The sequence below is a fragment of the Nerophis ophidion genome, linkage group LG20 (genome assembly GCF_033978795.1).
Source record: "Nerophis ophidion isolate RoL-2023_Sa linkage group LG20, RoL_Noph_v1.0, whole genome shotgun sequence".
Lineage (NCBI taxonomy): Eukaryota > Metazoa > Chordata > Actinopteri > Syngnathiformes > Syngnathidae > Nerophis > Nerophis ophidion.
In genome coordinates this window covers 33,407,721-33,429,096 of record NC_084630.1, presented here as the reverse complement: position 1 = coordinate 33,429,096, position 21,376 = coordinate 33,407,721, and the positions used below count along the sequence as shown (strand labels likewise).

Below are 21,376 nucleotides of genomic sequence, written 5' to 3'. Positions count from 1 at the left end.
AAATTTAAAATTGCAATTTAGTAAACTAAAGCGGCCGTATTGGCATGTGTTGCAATGTTAATATTTCATCATTGATATATAAACTATCCGACTGCGTGGTTGGTAGTAGTGGCTTTCAGTAGGCCTTTAACTTTTTCAATGTAGTGTTTCTCCTCTGGGGCGAGTGAGAGACCAGCATGGAAATAGGGGTTGAGAACATTTTTCCTGGTCTTTCTTAGGTGTCACGTTAGCAAAGTGAGTCGGTCCAGTATTTGCATAGAAAACCAGCATGCAAACGACACGCCAGCTTGACTTGATATTTTACCTGGTTTGTCCAGCGTGTGTACACACCGTCTCTGAGTGTTGACCGACCTCTTGTGTACGTGAATGGAGCGACGCTGTTAGCACAGCGGCTCATGTTTTCGGCAAATAAAGGCTCAGACTGACACAAAAGCGCCGAGAGCAGGTGTTTTTTTTTTTTTCCCGCAGTCTAAACACAGACGGCTAATCAGCGACGACAACGCCACGTCCGGAAGGTCAGCCCGGTTCCGTACTTTGTTCTCGCCGCTAGCTGGTCTTCTGAGATGTATGATTAGAGAGCAGGTCGCTTAGTTGCTAACTTTGAGCACTGCTGCCCTGTCTTTATTGATTATTAGAGGCGCGCTTAACAATACGTGTCGCCAAATGAAAGGAGCTTCTCTGAAATTCCAACTAAAATAGTGCTCTGTGCTTAAAGGCCTACTGAAAGCCACTACTAGCCACCACGCAGTCTGATAGTTCATATATCAATGATGAAATATTAACATTGCAACACATGCCAATACAGCTTTTTTAGTTTACTAAATTGCAATTTTAAATTTACCACAAGGTATCCCGTTGCAAACGTCGCAGAATGATGATTCGTGCGCGTGACGTCACCGGTTGTAGCGGTCCAAGCTACTCAGCCCGATCCAAGCTATAAGTAGTCTGCTTTAATCACATAATTACACAGATTTGCAGACATCTGTGTGGCTGAATCTTTTGCAATTTGTTCAATTAATATTGGAGACGTCAAAGAAGAAAGATGTAGGTGGAAAGCGGTGTATTGCGGTTGGCTGTAGCAAAACAACCACAGTCGGTGTTTCTTTGTTTATCAATCAATCAATCAATCAATGTTTATTTATATAGCCCTAAATCACAAATGTCTCAAAGGCCTGTACAAACCACTACGACTACGACATCCTCAGAACAACCCACATAAGGGCAAGGAAAACTCACACCCAGTCGGCAAGGAGAATTCACACCCAGTGGGACGCCAGTGACAATGATGACTATGAGAACCTTGGAAAGGACCTCAAATGTGGGCAACCCCTCCCCTCTAGGGGACCGAAACCAATGGATGTCGAGCGGGTCTAACATGATACTGTGAAAGTTCAATCCATAGTGGATCCAACACAGCCGCGAGAGTTCAGTTCAAAGCGGATCCAAGACAGCAGCGAGAGTCCCGTCCACAGGAAACCATCTCAAGCGGAGGCGGATCAGTAGCGTAGAGATGTCCCCAACCGATACAGGCGAGCGGTCCATCCTGGGTCCCGACTCTGGACAGCCAGTACTTCATCCATGGTCATCGGGACAGAGGAGAAAAAGAAAAGAAGCCGCAGATCAACTGGTCTAAAAAGGAGGTCTATTTAAAGGCTCGAGTATACAAATGAGTTTTAAGGTGAGACTTAAATGCTTTTACTGAGGGAGCATCTCGAACTGTTACCGGGAGGGCATTCCAGAGTACTGGAGCTCCAATAGAAAACGCTCTATAGCCCGCAGACTTTTTTTGGGCTTTAGGAATCACTAATAAGCCGGAGTCTTTTGAACGCATATTTCTTGCCGGGACATATGGTACAATACAATCGGCAATATAGGATGGAGCTAGACCGTGTAGTATTTTATATGTAAGTAGTAAAACCTTAAAGTCACATCTTAAGTGCACAGGAAGCCAGTGCAGGTGAGCCAGTATAGGTATATATGTATGTATATATGTATATAAAGGTATATACAGTATAGGTATATATGTATGTTTATATGTATATAAAGGTATATACAGTATAGGTATATATGTATGTATATATATATATATATATATATATATAAAGGTATATACAGTATAGGTATATATGTATGTATATATGTATATAAAGGTATATATGTATGTATATATGTATATACAGTATAGGTATATATATATATATATATAAAGTATAGGTATATATGTATGTATATAAAGGTATATACAGTATAGGTATATATGTATATAAAGGTATATACAGTATAGGTATATATGTATATAAAGGTATATACAGTATAGGTATATATGTATATAAAGGTATATACAGTATAGGTATATATATATGTATATAAAGGTATATACAGTATAGGTATATATGTATATAAAGGTATATACAGTATAGGTATATATATATATAAAGGTATATACAGTATAGGTATATATATATGTATATAAAGGTATATACAGTATAGGCGTAATGTGATCAAACTTTCTTGTTCTTGTCAAAAGTCTAGCAGCCGCATTTTGTACCAACTGTAATCTTTTAATGCTAGACATGGGGAGACCCGAAAATAATACGTTACAGTAATCGAGACGAGACGTACATTCCCTAAAGATGACGGTGAAGCTTTAATATGGAACAGAGCGGTCAAGCGAACATGGTTCTCTACCACATGTCAACCGGCAGGTTTCGGTGAGGAAACTGTGGTAATAAGTCGGCTCTTACCGTAGACATGAGGGGAGCTTGTGTCGTTCCTCCTGCAGCTGTCAAAAAGGCAGCTGCGGCTCTCTTGGCTCCTCCGTGGCTTCTTTTAGAGACACTGGCGGTCACCACACCCCTCCGACTTTCAGGTACGACCATATAATCTCACTAAAACACTAGTAACACAATAAGCAGATAAGGGAGTTTCCAGAATTATCCTAGTAAATGTGTCTAATAACGGGCTTCACGGTGGCAGAAGGGTTAGTGCGTCTGCCTCACAATTCGAAGGTCCTGCAGTCTTGGGTTCAATCCCAGGCTTGGGATCTTTCTGTGTGGAGTTTGCATGTTCTCCCCGTGAATGTGTGGGTTCCCTCCGGGTACTCCGGCTTCCTCCCACTTCCAAATACATGCACCTGGGGATAGGTTGATTGGCAACATTAAATGGTCCCTAGTGTGTGAATGTTGTCTGTCTATCTGTGTTGGCCCTGCGATGAGGGTGTCCAGGGTGTACCCCGCCTTCCGCCCGATTGTAGCTGAGAGAGGCGCCAGCGCCCCCTGCGACCCCAAAAGGGAATAAGCGGTAGAAAATGGATGGATGGATGTGTCTAATAACATCTGAATTGCTCCCACCGCCCTCGTCTTTTTTTCTTTTTCTTCTAGTCCTTCCCTCTAAATTTCCTCATCCACAAATCTTTCCTCCTCGCTCAAATTAATGGGGAAATTGTCGCTTTCTCGTCTGAATCGCTCTCGCTGCTGGTGGCCATGATTGTAAACAATATGAGGATGTGAGGAGCTCCACAACCCGTGACGTCACGCACACATCGTCTGTTACTTCCGGTACAGACAATGCTTTTTTTTTATCGACCAAAAGTTGCGAACTTTATCGTCGATGTTCTCTACTAAATCTTTTCAGCAAAAATATGGCAATATGGCGAAATGATCAAGTATGACACATAAATTGAACCTGCTATCCCCGTTTAAATAAGAACATCTCATTTCAGTAGGCCTTTAACTGTTTACAAGTGTACAAAATAATTGTGTTGTATCGCCAAGCTTATTTTTTTTTGTTTGCTAAAAGTTTGGTCTGGGCGATACAGCCTTTTAAAAATATCTCGATATTTTCAGGCCATGTCACGATACACGATATATATCTCCATATTTTTCCTTAGCCTTGAATGAACACTTGATGCATATAATCACAGCAGTATGATGATTCTATGTGTCTACATTCAAACATTCTTCTTCATACTGAATTAATATATGCTACTTTTAAACTTTCATGCAGAGAGGGAAATCACAACTAAGTCAATTTACCAAAACTGTATTTATTAAACAGTTATTAAGCAGTGGCACAAACATTCATGTCATTTCTAAAACAGAAAGTGCAAGATTGTCAGACATTTCAAAACAAGCTGTAAGTGCACTTTTGCGCATGATGTCATTAAGATTACATATCAAAACAACACTAAATTAAAGTGTTGCTCCAAAACCTGTATGTACCTTTCAGCATTAATGGTGCCTTCACAGATGTGTAAGTTACCCATGCCTTGGCCACTGATACACCCCCATACCATCACAGATGCTGGCTTTTGAACTTTGCGTCGATGACAGTCTGGATGGTTCGCTCCCCCACGATGTGGAATATTTCCAAAAACAATTTGAAATGTGGACTCGTCAGACCACAGAACACTTTTCCACTTTGCATCAGTCCATCTTAGATGATCTCGGGCCCAGAGAAGCCGGCGGCCTTTCTGGATGTTGTTGATAAATGGCTTTCGCTTTGCATTGTAGAGCTTTAACTTGCACTTACAGATGTAGCGACAAACTCTGTTTAGTGACAGTGGTTTTATGAAGTGTTCCTGAGCCCATGTGGTGATATCCTTTAGAGATTGATGTCGATTTTTGATACAGTGGTCGTCTTAGGGATTGAAGGTCACGGTCATTCAATGTTGGTTTCCGGCCATGCCGCTTACGTGGAGTGATTTCTCCAGAATCTCTGAACCTTTTGATGATATTATGGACTGAAAATGATGAAATCCCTAAATTTCTTGCAATTGCACTTTGAGAAAGGTTGTTCTTAAACTGTTTGACTATTTGCTCACGCAGTTGTGGACAAAGGGGTGTACCTCGCCCCATCCTTTCTTGTGAAAGGCTGAGCATTTTTTGGGAAGCTGTTTTTATAGCCAATCATGGCACCCACCTGTTCCCAATTAGCCTGCACACCTGTGGGATGTTCCCAATAAGTGTTTGAAGAGCATTCCTCAACTTTATCAGCATTTATTGCCACCTTTCCCAATTTCTTTGATTATCAGTTTGAACATCAAATATGTTGTCTTTGTAGCATATTCAACTGAATATGGGTTGAAAATGATTTGCAAATCATTGAATTCTGTTTATATTTACATCTAACACAATTTTCCAACTCATATGGAAATGGGGTTTATATGAAAAATCAGGGGAGTTTTATTGCTGCGTTTACTGCTCGGATGAAAGAGAGACTCAATCAGGAGTTGACTTTTTTTGTGTGTGTATTGTCGATTGAGCGGCCTCCGTGCTCCTCTGCCTTCACTCTCCTCTTATCCACCAATCAACTCCCACTCTGCTCTACTCTCTTCCGGGCTTCTAAGGCTAATGGCCCATTTACCTAATGTTTCCCTTTGACTGGCGGTCAGAGCTGAGCGAAGAGGTTCATGCACCAGCACGTGCATGCTCGCACGTCACATGACCCGGACATAAGACGACCCCTCTTTTAAACTGCATCTAAATGTGTTGGGTTTAGATCTAGGGTTAGAGCAGGGGTCGGGAACCTTTTTGGCTGAGAGAGCCATGAAAGCCAAATATTTTACTATGTATTTCCGTGAGAGCCATATAATATTTTTTAACACTGAATACAACTTGGGCGGCATAGCTCGGTTGGTAGAGTGGCCGTGCCAGCAACTTGAGGGTTGCAGGTTCAATCCCCGCTTCTGCCATCCTAGTCACTGCCGTTGTGTCCTTGGGCAAGACACTTTACCCACCTGCTCCCAGTGCCACCCACACTGCTTTAAAAATGTAACTTAGATATTGGGTTTCACTATGTAAAAACGCTTAAGTCTTTAGAGAAAAGCGCTATATAAATATAATTCACTTCACTTCACAACTAAATGTGTGCATTTTTAAGTAAAACCAACATACATGTATAATAGGTATCTTCTTCTTTTTAATAACATTGTTATTCTGAAGCTGACCAATAATAAATAAAATAGTTCTTACCATTGATGCGACTTCTTGAACGGGTGCGGTAGAAAATGGATGGATGGATTAGAATGTATGAGAATGTTTTATATTTAACCAGAAATAAACAAAAGGCGAGTGCCGCTTAGTAAAGGCATTGAAGCAAAATTAAACTAAAACTGAACTAGCTGCAAAGTAAACAAAAACAGAATGCTGGACTTAAAGCGTGCGGAGCAGACGGCGTCCACAAAGTACATCCGTACATGGCATGACAATCAACAATGTCCACACAAAAAAGGAGTCTTGATTGTAAAAACAAAAACAGGTGTGATGAATAGCATTCAAGGAAGACATGAAACTGCGACCGGAAAATACCAACAAAAGAGGAAAAGCCACCAAAAAAAGAATCGCAAAACACACAGGAAAACACCAAAAGAACTCAAAATAAGTCACGGCGTGACGTGACAGGTCGTGACAGTACACCTACAATGAGACAAAGAGCTATTGCGAGAACAACTTTTTATCATCAATAACGGCTACTGAGTTTCATTTTTTTATGTTTTCCGCCGGTGGAGTGCCTCAAAATTTTTTCAATGAAAAAAAGGTGCCTTGGCTCAAAAAAATGTTGAAAAACACTGACTTATCATATAAAGCAATGCCAGCTAAGATTTATCTGAGAGCCAGATGCAGTCATCAAAAGAGCCACATCTGGCTCTAGAGCCATAGGTTTCCTACCCCTGGGTTAGAGCATGGGTGTCAAACTCTGGCCCGTGGGCCAAATTTGGCCCGCCGTGTAATTTCATTTGTCCCTTGAGGGTATATCAAATTAACATTAAAGCCGGCCCGCCGGTAATATTACCTCATAACACCGCTTTCAAAGTTAATACTCATACTTGCCGACCCTCCCGATGTTCCCTCCTGGGGAAACCATTCTCCCTAATTTCTCCCAATTTCCACCCGGACAACAATATTGGGGGCGTGCCTTCTAGGCACTGCCTTTAACATCCTCTAAAGCTTGTCGTCACGTCCGCATTTCCTCCATACAAACAGCATGCCGGCTAAGTCACATAATATATGCGGCTTGAACACACACAAGTGAATGCAAGACATACTTGGTCAACAACCATACAGGTCACACTGAGGGTGGCCGTATAAGCAACTTTAACACTGTTACAAATATGCGCCACACTGTGAACCCACACCAAACATGAATGACAAACACATTTCGGGAGAACAGCCGCACCGTAACACAACATAAACACGATAGAACAAATACCCAGAACCCCTTGCTGCCCTAACTCTTCCGGGACGCTACAATATACACCCCCCCCCCAACCCTGCCCACCTCATTATTTTATTTTCAAATTTATTAGCCTGTGGAAAAAGTTAATATTGATATTTACCTCAGAAGGCTCCAAATAGAAAATAGGCATTACTTTATTTAAATTTGATTTAATATAACATTGATGTTTTTTCGTTTGTTTATTGAAAGTTGATTTTGCACTACTAAGTTATATAAGCGTTGCTTGTTCCATATTCAGTGTTAAAGCAAATCATTTTAGCAAACTGAGCAATAATTAACATTTTATTCGTGCACTTTCTCTTGCTACCTCAAGGCTTGAAGCTTTGATTCGTTCATTATTGTTATTTTATTTTAAAATGTATTATTAGCCTGTGGAAAAAGTTTATTTTGATATTTACCTCAGAAGGCAGCAAATGGAAAAGAAGCATTCAATATTTATTTGAATTTTATTTGATATGCCATCCATCCATCCATCCATCCATCATCTTCCGCTTATCCGATGTCGGGTCGCGGGGGCAACAGCCTAAGCAGGGAAACCCAGACTTCCCTCTCTCCAGCCACTTCGTCTAGCTCTTCCTGGGGGATCCCGAGGCGTTCCCAGGCCAGCCGGGAGACATAGTCTTCCCAACGTGTCCTGGGTCTTCCCCGTGGCCTCCTTTGATATGCCATTGATATGTTTTAATTATTATTATTATCATTAATTGAAACTGGATTTTGCATGTCACTATAAAGTTATATAAGCCTTGCTTGTTCAATATTCAATGCAAAACTTGTTTGGGTCCCTATTAAAAGGTTCATTTGTTCAACCTTGGCCCGCGGCTTTGTTCTGTTTTAAATTTTGGCCCACTCTGTATTTGAGTTTGACACCCCTGCACTAACATATATATGAAGAATTGCTATTGCGACATCCAGTGGACACATTTAGAACAGCTGTTTCTTTCATTCAAAAAATTTCAGGTTAATTTTTATTCTTAAAAAACTCATCCCGCGAGTTTTTGGTAATTACAGCCATAAAAGATCAGGCGGATCGGTGCGGCGTCTTCAGTAATGCGGACGTTGTACCGATCCGTTGTGGTGAAGAAGGAGCTGAGCCGGAAGGCAAAGTTCTCAATTTTTCGGTCGATCTACGTTCCCATCCTCGCCTATGGACATGAGCTTTGGGTCATGACCGAAAGGATAAGATCACGGGTACAAGCGGCCGAAATGAGTTTCCTCCGCCGTGTGGCGGGTCTCTCCCTTAGAGATAGGGTGAGAAGCTCTGCCATCCGGGAGGAACTCAAAGTAAAGCCGCTGCTCCTCCACATGGAGAGGAGCCAGATGAAGTGGTTCGAGCATCTCGTCAGGATGCCACCCTAGGGAGGTGTTTAGGGCACGTCCAACCGGTAGGAGGCCTCGGGGAAGACCCAGGACACATTGGAAAGACTATGTCTCCCAGCTGGCCTGGGAACGCCTCGGGATCCCCCGGGAGGAGCTGGACAAAGTGGCTGGGGAGAGGGAAGTCTGGGCTTCCTTGCTTAGGTTGCTGCCCCCGCGACACGACCTCGGATAAGCGGAAGATGATGGATGGATGGATGAAAAGATCAATAATGCAGGGCACCATTGATTTTAATTCATTATTACTTTTGAGAAATCACAGTGCGAAGATAAATAAAATCCAAAATATGCCCCATTCATAAAGTGATACATTTTTATTAGGTTTTTTATTTTTACTTTCAACACTTGTTACGAGATCAACTTCAGATATGTCTGTCGATTTTACGTTTGAACTATTTTGTTTGTTTTAAAGAAAACTTTGATGTTTTTATATGGGCAACCACACAATTTATGCAATATGTTTTCCACATAAAACATTTTAAAGTGACATTTTTGAAGTAATTGGAGCCTTGAAAATAATTCATTATAGCATTGATTTTTTTTTTATAGCAATGGCAAAAACAGCCTGCAAGGCAGCTTTGGGTCAACATTGCAACTTTTTCTCGTTAGATTTCACCTCATTCCACTTTTTGAAAATGTTTTTAAAAAATTTTGCAATATCATTTCCAGAATGTGTGGCGGGCTGGTAAGCAATTAGCTGCGGTACGCAAATGGACCCCGGGCCACACTTTGGACACCCCTGCACTAATAAAAAACCTCACAATAATGTCTGATTGAAAGCTAAACACGTTATGACTGACCGCTTTAAAAAACGTGATGGAATTTTACATTTTTCTATGAAGGATAAAACACTGAATATTGACAACACATGAACGTCACACCCCCTTTCGATCGACATATTTTATAATCAAGTGAAACGCAACAAAAATGCAACAAACAGTGAAATATGAACGCGAAGGGTACAAAATAAACCCACTCACAATCTATCTTATATATCACTAAGCTTTAGAACAGGCCTGGGCAATTATTTTGACTCAAGGGCCACATTTAGAGAAAACAATGTATCTGGGGGCCGATATGTCTATTTTTAGGAACACTAATACAAAACTTCACAATAATGTCTTATAAAATGCTAAAAACATTATGACAGACCGATTCAAAAAGTAAAGGAATTTTACATTTTTCTATGAAGGATAAAACACTGAATATTGACAAAGTATGAACGTCACACCTCCTTTTGATTGACATATTTTATAATCAAGTGAAACGCAACAAAAATGCAACAAACAGTGAAATATGAACGCGAAGGGTACAAAATAAACCCACCACCAATCTTGGGCGGTTTGGCTGGGTTGGCGGAGTGGCCGTGCCAGCGGCTTGAGGGTTGCAGGTTCGATTCCCACTTCTGCCAGACTGGTCGCTGCCGTTGTGTCCTTGGGCAGGACACTTTACCCACCTGCTTCCAGTGCCACCCACACTGGTTTTAATGTAACTTAGATATTGGGTTTTACTATGTAAAGTGCTTTGAGTCACTAGAGAAAAAGCGCTTTATAAATATAATTCACTTCACTTCACTAATATATCTGATATATCACTAAGCTTTAGAACAGGCCTGGGCAATTATTTTGACTTGAGGGCCACATTTAGAGAAAAAAAGTGTGTCTGGGGGCCGGTATATCTATTTTTAGGAACACTAATACAAAACTTCACAATAATGTCTGATTGAATGCTAAAAACGTAAGTAACTAATTAGATTACCATACTAACTAATTGGATGATGTGACAGTCTCAAGCCGTCATCTTGCGGGTTCCAGGGACCACCAAGGAAGGACATGCCTTTGTAGCAGGTGTAGACTTCTTTATTTTTATATAGATCCGCCTCCACTTGGGATGTTTTCCTGCTGGCTCCGCTGTGAACGGGACTCTCGCTAGTGTGTTGGATCCGTTTCAGACTGGACTCTCGCGGCTGTGTTGGATCCATTATGGATTGAACTTTCACAGTATCATTTTAGAATCGCTCGACATCCATTGCTTTCCTCCTCGCCAAGGTTCTCATAGTCATCATTGTCACCGACGTCCCACTGGGTGTGAGTTTTCCTTGCCCTTATGTGGGCCTACCGAGGATGTCGTAGTGGTTTGTGTTGTGGTTTGTGCAGCCCTTTGAGACACTAGTGATTTAGGGCTAAATAAGTAAGCATTGATTGATTGATTGATTTTTCCAAATAAGACAAGTCTCCTCCGTATAGCTTTTCAGCTCCACTTCTTCGCTCGCTCGTCGTCTGTCTCGGGCTCTCCTCCTCTCTCGCTGTGCATCAGCTTCACATTGGCTCCTTCCAGTCTTTACGCCTCTCTCCCCCACGTTCACAGCTGCCGCCCCTTTTAACTGTGCGAGGGGATTCATCAATCGTATCCAGGTGCGCGATCCACGCACCTGATCTCGCTTGTGGCGTCGCTCCCGGCACGCCCTGCCTCGCCGCTCGCTCGCCATCTCCGCCTCCTCGCTGCCATCTTGGGCCGGGCTCCAGCGTGCCCTGCTGCTCTGTCGGACCGTCTGCTCCGCCTCTCCACAGATGACCATAGTCACTAGTAAATCATTCAAAAGCGCAGATTCCAACCATTGAAATACTTTGTACAGTTGAAGACTTACGGTCATTAGAAAACATGAGTGCACATCATAACGGAAGCTACACTTTCCATCTTAAAGATGTAAAAAAAATATTTGGGAATGTCCGGCGGGCCGGATTGAAAATCTTATCGGGCCGCATGTGGCCCCCGGGCCTTAGTTTCCCTAGGTCTGACTTAATGGAATCTATTAGACGAGGATATCGAGCAAAGCAATAACATCGCTGCTGTGTTGGATCCGCTTTGGACTGGACTCTCGCGACTGTGTTGGATCCATTATGGATTGAACTTTCACAGTATCATGTTAGACCCGCTCGACATCCATTGCTTTCCTCCTCTCCAAGGTTCTCATAGTCATCATTGTCACCGACGTCCCACTGGGTGTGAGTTTTCCTTGCCCTTATGTGGGCCTACCGAGGATGTCGTAGTGGTTTGTGCAGCCCTTTGAGACACTAGTGATTTAGGGCTATACAAGTAAACATTGATTGATTGATTGATTGATCATTTATTTTAAGAAGAAATATTAAAAATAATTAAATAAAATATAATCAGGAATCAGGACTGTCTTATTGTGGCGGTCCGCTCCCTGTATGATCAGTGTCAGAGCTTGGTCCGCATTGCTGGCAGTAAGTCGAACACATTTCCAGTGAGGGTTGGACTCCGCCAAGGCTGTCCTTTGTCACCGATTCTGTTCATAACTTTTATGGACAGAATTTCTAGGCGCAGTCAAGGCATTAAGGGGTTCCGGTTTGGTGGCCGTGGGATTAGGTCTTTGCTTTTTGCAGATGATGTGGTCCTGATGGCTTCATCTGGCCAGGATCTTCAACTCTCACTGGATCGGTTCGCAGCAGAGTGTGAACCAAGCGGGATGAAAATCAGCACCTCCAAGTCCGAATCCATGGTTCTCGTCCGGAAAAGGGTGGAGTGCCATCTCCGGGTTGGGGAGGAGACCCTGCCCCAAGTGGAGGAGTTCAAGTACCTAGGAGTCTTGTTCACGAGTGAGGGAAGAGTGGATCGTGAGATCGACAGGCGGATCGGTGCGGCGTCTTCAGTAATGCAAATGTGGTGTAGAAGGAGATGAGCCGGAAGGCAAAGCTCTCAATTTACCGGTCGATCTACGTTCCCATCTTCACGTATGGTCATGAGCTTTGGGTCATGACCGGAAGGATAAGATCACGGGTACAAGCGGCCGAAACGAGTTACCTCCGCCAGGCGGCTGGGCTCTCCCTTAGAGGAGTGGGAGGAGCTCTAAGTAAAACCGCTGCTCCTCCACATGGAGAGGAACCAGATGAGGTGGTTCGGGCATCTGGTCAGGATGCCACCCCAACGCCTGCCTAGGATGGTGTTTAGGGCACGTCCAACCGGTAGGAGGCCACGTTCTATTTTGGTTTCATCTGACCACATGACATTCTCCCAATCCTCTGCTGTATCATCCATGTATCCATTTTGGTATAAACTCAACTGGTGGTGTCTGGAGGAAGAAGAATACTGAGTTGCATCCCAAGAACACCATACCTACTGTGAAGCATGGGGGTGGAAACATCAGGCTTTGGGGCTGTTTTTCTGCTAAGGGGACAGGACGATTGATCCGTGTTAAGGAAAGAATGAATGAGGCCATGTATCGTGAGATTTTGAGCCAAAACCTCCTTCCATCAGTGAGAGCTTTGAATGGTTGACCAAATACTTATTTTCCACCATAATTTACAAATAAATTATTTAAAATTCCTACAATGTAAACTCCTGGATTTATTTTTCACATTGTCTCTCACAGTTGAAGTGTACCTATGATGAAAATTACAGACCTCTGTCATCATTTGAAGTGGGAGAACTTGCACAATCGCTGGCTGACTAAATACTTTTTTGCCCCACTGTGTATAAACGACCTGCCATCTGTATGTGAGGATGTAAATATCCACATGTATGCAGATGACACTTATTTATACTTGGGGAAAAAACGCTGAAACGGTTGCCAGAAAATTTACAGCAGCCACGGAGAAGGTGGCAAGATGGCTACATGACTCTTGTCTTACATTAAAGATTAAGAAAACGGCAACAATGTATTTTGTAAACAAATATAAAATGTCACCCTTTCCAAATATAACGGTTAATAAGGAGATAATACAAATTGTTAGTGAATATCGTCACCTGGGTGTTATTTTACACCCAACACTTGGCTTTAAAAAAACATATCAAACAGATGTGCCAGAGTCTTAAATACAACATAAAAACGTTCAAATCTACAAGGAATTCATTAACACTGGAGGCAGCTCAAACATATTTTAATGCAATGATTATGTCTCGTTTTTATTATTGTATAACATGTTGGTCACAGGCAAGCAAAATGACTCTGAGGCCATTGGAAACTTTGCACAATCGCTCCAAATCCTCGACCGAAAACCACGACATTACCATCACTGTTTAGTTCTCCAAAAATAGAGATTGTTATACTTAGCTAACATTCAAAGATTTGCATCAATACAAATGGCACCATGGAATCCTGAATAACACTGCACCAGCGCCACTTAAGCACTTTGTCCAGTTTACATCTGCCGTGACAACTAGAAACACACGAGCCTCCACCAGGGGGCAGTGTAGCGTACCCAGATGTAAAACATCTTTTGCACAATCAGGCTTCTCAAATAAAGCCATAAAGGAATTGAACGACCTCACAACAAACTTGAAAAGTTGAACAGATTACTCTTCATTTACAATTGAAGTTAAAAAGTGGCTTTGGAGCAATCAAAGCTGCTCACACGGTCACTAAGGTGGCCACTATGTTTGACACATCAACTTCATGTGGATTATATTTATCCATGACAGCATTTTTGTTGTAAATTGTGAGGTGTGTGTGTTAAAATCATGCTAGTTTTTACAAATGATGACAGATGTGAAGAAGAGCATGTATTGTCTTTGTGTGATGATGTAAATGAGGTGTGCTTGTATTGTTTATTAAGTACAAACCCCGTTTCCATATGAGTTGGGAAATTGTGTTAGATGTAAATGTAAACGGAATACAATGATTTGCAAATCATTTTCAACCCATATTCAGTTGAATATGCTACAAAGACAACATATTTGATGTTCAAACTGATAAACTTTTTTTTTTTTTTTCAAATAATCATTAACTTTAGAATTTGATGCCAGCAACACGTGGCAAAGAAGTTGGGAAAGGTGGCAATAAATACTGATAAAGTTGAGGAATGCTCATCAAACACTTATTTGGAACATCCCACAGGTGTGCAAGCTAATTGGGAACAGGTGGGTGCCATGATTGGCTATAAAAACAGCTTCCCAAAAATGCTCAGTCTTTCACAAGAAAGGATGGGGCGAGGTACACCCCTTTGTCCACAACTACGTGAGCAAATAGTCAAACAGTTTGAGAACAAAACGCTTCTCAAAGTGCAATTGCAAGAAATTCAACATCAACGGTCCATAATATCCTCAAAAGGTTCAGAGAATCTGGAGAAATCACTCCACGTGAACGGCATGGCCGGAAACCAACATTGAATGACCGTGACCTTGGATCCTTAAGACGGCACTGTATCAAAAATCGACATCAATCTCTAAAGGATATCACCACATGGGCTCAGGAACACTTCAGAAAACCACTGTCACTAAATACAGTTCGTCGCTACATCTGTAAGTGCAAGTTAAAACTCTACTATGCAAAGCGAAAGGTATTTATCAAAAACATCCAGAAACGTTGCCGGCTTCTCTGAGCCCGAGATCATCTAAGATGGACTGATGCAAAGTGGAAAAGTGTTCTGTGGTCAGACGAGTCCACATTTCAAATAGTTTTTGGAAATATTCGACATCGTGTCATCCGGACCAAAGGGGATGCGAACCATCCAGACTGTCATCGACGCAAAGTTCAAAAGCCAGCATGTGTGATGGTATGGGGGTGCATTAGTGCCCAAGGCATGGGTAACTTACACATCTCTGAAGGCACCATTAAGGCTGAAAGGTACATACAGGTTTTGGAACAACATATGCTGCCATCTAAGCGCCGTCTTTTTCATGGACGCCCCTGCTTATTTCAGCAAGACAATGACAAGCCACATTCAGCACGTGTTACAACAGCGTGGCGTCGTAAAAAAAAGAGTGCGGGTACTTTTTTGGCCCGCCTGCAGTCCAGACCTGTCTCCCATGGAAAATGTGTGGCGCATTATGAAGCGTAAAACACGACAGCGGAGACCCCGGACTGTTGAAGGACTGAAGCTCTACATAAAACAAGAATGGGAAAGAATTCCACTTTCAAAGCTTCAACAATTAGTTTTCTCAGTTTGATGAGTGTTGTTAAAAGAAAAGGTGATGTAACACAGTGGTGAACATGCCCTTTCCCAACTACTTTGGCACGTGTTGCAGCCATGAAATTCTAAGTTAATTATTATTTGAAAAAATATATATAAAGTTTATGAGTTTGAACATCAAATATGTTGTATTTGTAGTACATTCAACTGAATATGGGTTGAAAAGGATTTGCAAATCATTGTATTCTGTTTATATTTACATCTAACACAATTTCCCAACTCATATGGAAACAGGGTTTGTACATGAGAAGCACCGCTTTATGGTATTTAAACAGAACATGGACAAAGTAGTTGATTATGACATCAACCCAGACTAATATGGCCTCAGGTGAAGAGCTAAACCACTTTTTTTTTTTTTGCTCCAACTTGATTCCCCCCCTTTTTAAACAGCCTGCGTGTCAGAATCTGACATAAAGTTGAGCAACAAGGACGGCAGATTTACTGGGGAATCCTGATTGAACAAAACTTGGGAGGAGTGGGAGCGGCCAAAGCGGAGGGAGCGTGGATTATACCTGCTCCCTCGCTCCCCGGCGTCCTCCCTCCCGTCAGGGAGTGCACACACTCCTCCTTGCCTGTTCACACATGCACTTGCCTCCACGCCGTCGCCTCTCTTCGGCCGCGTAGTCGCTCGCAAAAAAAGGCGCCGGAGATAAACTCAATGTTCCTTTTTTTTCTGCCCCCGTCCGCAGAGACACAACAGTTTGTCCCTCAAGGACCCTTCCTGCTGATCCCTCCCCAGTGACGAGGACCCTGGTCAGGGTGAGTGGCTTTTTTTTTTTTTTTTTTTTTTTTCCCCCCCTTCCATCTGCTCTCTGATGAACTCGGTCCATGTCCTGATGTGGCGGGTCAGTGTGTGGAATTTGGCATTGGAGTATTGATCTTTAACTTTAGTGCAGTTTTCACCCCCGGGGGCAGGAGTCAAGCCAACGTTTGCATGTTTATTCCTTAAAAGCCTCAAGTTTAATGTCATTATTGCATATGGTCGCCCCATCTCCTTGCATACATGGCAGTATAAAGCTTCAGAGGACTCTACAACAATGACATCATCCGCCTTTGGCCACTAATGGCCGCCCTTGGTGGCATCCACCCTTTTCAAGATGTGATTTGTGGCCTGTTTGAGGACATGTCAAGTTTCACCGTAAAGTACACAGTCTTCTTGTCCTATTCTCTGCCGTGTTGGGGAATTCTGGCTTTGAGGGGTTGCTGCAGTTTGTCAGCGATCTAAGAAAACTGTGCCACTCTCCACGCCAGCAGGGGGCAGTATATTACCTGACTTGTTAGCAGAGGTGGGTAATACCGCGTTACTTCTACAGTGGGGCAAAAAAGTATTTAGTCAGCCAGCGATTGTGCAAGTTCTCCCACTTCAAATGATGACAGAGGTCTGCCATTTTCATCATAGGTACACTTCAACTGTGAGAGACAGAATGTGAAATTTTAAATAATTTATTCGTCAATTATGGTGGAAATAAACCATTCAAAGCTCTCACTGATGGAAGGAGGTTTTGGCTCCAAATCTCACGATACATGGCCCCATTCATTCTTTCCTTAACACAGATCAATCGTCCTGTCCCCTTAGCAGAAAAACAGTCCCAAAGCATGATGTTTCCACCCCCATGCTTCACAGTAGGTATGGTGTTCTTGGGATTCAACTCAGTATTCTTCTTCCTCCAAACACCACCAGTTGAGTTTATACCAAAATGGATACATGGATGATACAGCAGAGGATTGGGAGAATGTCATGTGGTCAGATGACACCAAAATAGAACTTTTTGGTATAAACTCAACTGGTCGTGTCTGGAGGAAGAAGAATACTGAAGTACTGGCTGTCCAGAGTCGAGACCCAGGATGGACCGCTCGCCTGTATCGGTTGGGGACATCTCTACGCTGCTGATCCGCCTCCGCTTGAGATGGTTTCCTGTGGACGGGACTCTCGCTGCTGTCTTGGATCCGCTTGAACTGAACTCTCACGGCTGTGTTGGAGCCACTATGGATTGAACTTTCACAGTATCATGTTAGACCCGCTCGACATCCATTGCTTTCGGTCCCCTAGAGGGGGGGGGGGTTGTCCACATCTGAGGTCCTCTCCAAGGTTTCTCATAGTCAGCATTGTCACTGGCGTCCCACTGGATGTGAATTCTCCCTGCCCACTGGGTGTGAGTTTTCCTTGCCCTTTTGTGGGTTCTTCCGAGGATGTTGTAGTCGTAATGATTTGTGCAGTCCTTTGAGACATTTGTGATTTGGGGCTATATAAATAAACATTGATTGATTGATTGATGAATACTGAGTTGTATCCCAAGAACACCACACCTACTGTGAAGCATGGGGGTGGGAACATCATGCTTTGGGGCTGTTTTTTTTACGGTACAGGCAAGGCTTTTTTACTAGCGACCAAAAGTTGCGAACTTTATCGTGGATGTTCTCTACTAAATCCTTTCAGCAAAAATATGGCAATATCGCGAAATGATCAAGTATGACACATAGAATGGACCTGCTATCCCCGTTTAAATAAGAAAATCTAATTTCAGTAGGCCTTTAACTGCACACCTTTTTTTTAAAATAAATCTTTAATTATAAATTTCAACATTTACAAACAGTTAAAAATAATAATCAAAGTAAGTACAAAAACAGTACAAAGCAGTATAAAAACCGCACAAAACAGTGCCAGGGGGTTGTAAATTCAAAGTAACTAAAATAGAATGCAAAATATATATATATATATAAAATAAACAAAGTGCAGAGCCATAGGCTCACTCAATCTCAGTAAATAACCTAAATTTGGAACACAGAATCATCGTTTTCACAGCTTTTTGGTTGTTAGAGGTAGAGTGTTTTATTGTAGAGTTCTAAATCTGTTTTAAAGGCACAACAAACAAGTCGGGTGTTGAGAAACTTACAGTTATGAATATAAAACTTAGTCAATAGTATAATGAGGTTGGTAAAATTCATTTCCACATTTTTTTTCAATACAGTGTAAAACCAAATATATATTATTTAATATATATTATTGTTTTAGTTGCTTAAGAGATATTCCTGGCCCTGAATTTGTTCATTGTTATTTTTATGTTTTTGTCCATTACTTGTTGCCGTCATCATTAAACGAACAGGTTACTCATCAGTTTCTCAGTACTTGTAGTTTTTTCGCAACATACTTTTCACTTTTACTCAAGTAAATATTTGGGTAACTACTCCTAACTTTTACCTGAGTAATATATCTTTACAGTAACTGTACTCTTACTTGAGTACAATTTTTGTCTACTCTACCCACTTCTGCTTGTTAGTAAGAAACGACGACAAAACTCGCTTAAAAGGCCTTAGTGGCCACATGCGTGGACAGCACCTTTTAGCGCTTATTTCCAAAATTGTGTACACTACTTAATTGGGGTCTTATGGCCGCTTATGTGGACACTTATACTGCCATCTGGTGGTGTCAGAAGAGTATAACATAAAATGGAATTTGGAAAAAAAAGTGTAAAAATAAGAATTTGCACGTCACTAAACATGAAGTACATGTTTGTGTACTTATGGACTAAGTACATCATATCTTAGTTTTTATTCTAATTATGGTCCAATAAGCCCAACTAGCAAAGAGAAATGAAAAAAGCATGTAAACAAACAGCGCGGGCCTTAAGAGGTTAAAGACATACTTGCCAACCCTCCCGATTTTCCCAGGAGACTCCCGAATTTCAGTGCCCCTCCCGAAAATCTCCCGGGGCAACCAATCTCCCGGATTTCTCCCGATTTCCGCCCGGACAATAATATTGGAGGCGTGCCTTAAAGGTATTGCCATTGGCGTCTTCTACAACCTGTCATCACGTCCGCTTTTTCCTACGTACAAACAGCGTGCCGGCCAGGTCACATAATATATGCGGATTTTACAAATATGCGCCCCACTGTGACCCTACACCAAACAAGAATGACAAACACATTTCATTCTAACCTCTAGACCAGGGGTTGGCAACCCGCGGCTCCAGGGCCGTGTGTGTAGCTCTTTAGCGCCGCCCTAGTTGCTCTCTGGAGCTTTTTCAAAAACGTATGAAAAATGGAAAAAGATGAGGGGAAAAAAAACAACATATTTTTTGTTTTAATATAGTTTCTGTAGGAGGACAAACATGACACAAACCTCCCTAATTGTTATAAAGCACACTGTATTAAACATGTTTCACTGATTAGAGTATTTGGTGAGCGCCGTTTTTTCCTACTCATTTTGGTGGTCCTTGAACTCACCGTAGTTTGTTTACATGTATAACTTTCTCCGACTTACTAAGACGTGTTTTATGTCGCTTCTTTTTCTGTCTCATTTTGTCCACCAAACTTTTAACGTTGTGCGTGAATGCACAAAGGTGAGTTTTGTTGACGTTATTGACTTGTGTGGAGTGCTAATCAGACATATTTGATCACTGCATGACTGCAAGCTAATCGATGCTAACATGCTATTTAGGCTAGCTGTATGTACATGTTGCATCATTATGCCTCATTTGTAGCTATATTTGAGCTCATTTAGTTGAATTTAAGTCCTCATAATTCAATGTATATCTCATGACACACTATCTGTATGTAATATGGCTTTTAGTTTTTTTTTGGTTTTGTATTTTTGGTCCAATATGGCTCTTTCAACATTTTGAGTTGCTGACCCCTGCTCTAGACCGACAGTGGGCAGCATAATACCTCATCTGTTAGTATGAAGCAACATAAAGTGGATCGACCAGTGTGGAAAAATATTTTCCAGGAGGCTGGTGGACCTCCAAATTGTTCATAATTCGAACTAGGGCTGGGCGATATGGCCTTTTTTAAATATCTTGATATTTTTAAGCCATATTGCGATACACGATATACATCTTGATATTTTGCCTTAGCCTTGAATGAACACTTGATGCATATAATCACAGCAGTATGATGATTCTATGTGTCTACATTCAAACATTCTTCTTCATACTGCATTAATATATGCTACTTTTAAACTTTCATACAGAAGGAAATCACAACTAAGTTAATTGACTAAAAGTGTATTTATTAAAAAGTTATTAAGCAGTGGCACAAACATTCATATCTTTTCCAAAACAGAAAGTGCAATATTGTCAGAAACATTATAAAACAAGCTATGAGTGCACTTTTGTGCATGATGTCACTAAGATGACATATCAAAACAACACTAAATTAAAGTGCACTTTTTGTACAGTGTTTTAAAACAAATAAAGTGCATTTTTGTGCATGATGTCACACAAGATATTTCAATAAGTGTCAAATAAAAATAAACTGCATAACAGGAAATCAAACAGTGTATGTTCTTCACTATGTGGTAGGTTCCTGCAGACGTTATCTCCTTCTGTTGTTGACTATTTTTTTCATACGGTGTTGTTGTGGAAATGGTTGCCTCGGCATTTTGTTGGTATGGCACCGAACGGAGATATTGATAAGTCACCTTATTCTCTAGAACAGGTGTGTCAAACTCAAATACAGAGTGGGCCAAAATTCTAAACTGAACAAAGCCATGGGTCAAAGTTGAACAACTTAACCTTTTAATAGGGACCCAAACACGTTTTGCATTGAATATTGAACAAGCAAAGCTTATATAACTTTATAGTGACATGCAAAATCGAGGTTTGTTGGTAGCGGGGGTCTATGTTGTTGTAGTGTCCCGGAAGAGTTAGTGCTGCAAGGGGTTCCTGGGTATTTGTTCTGTTGTGTTGATGTTGTGTTATAGTGCGGATGTTCTCCCGAAATGTGTTTGTCCTTCTTGTCTGGTGTGGGTTCACGGTGTGGTGCATATTTGTAACAGTGTAAAAGTTGTTTATAAGGCCACTCTCAGTGTGACCTGTATGACTGTTGACCAAGTA

At 41.7% G+C, this 21,376-nt stretch overlaps 1 protein-coding gene across 1 annotated transcript in view; it reads left to right on the top strand.

Moving 5' to 3' along the window:
* The window catches only part of coro2aa (coronin 2Aa), a 142,990-nt gene that overhangs the window by 34,771 nt on the left and 86,843 nt on the right, over nucleotides 1–21,376 (top strand). Inside the window, exon 2 of the mRNA XM_061881029.1 lies at nucleotides 16,232–16,301. Within this exon, the coding sequence (XP_061737013.1) occupies nucleotides 16,232–16,301 (70 nt within the window). The remainder of the gene's footprint in view (nucleotides 1–16,231; nucleotides 16,302–21,376) is intronic.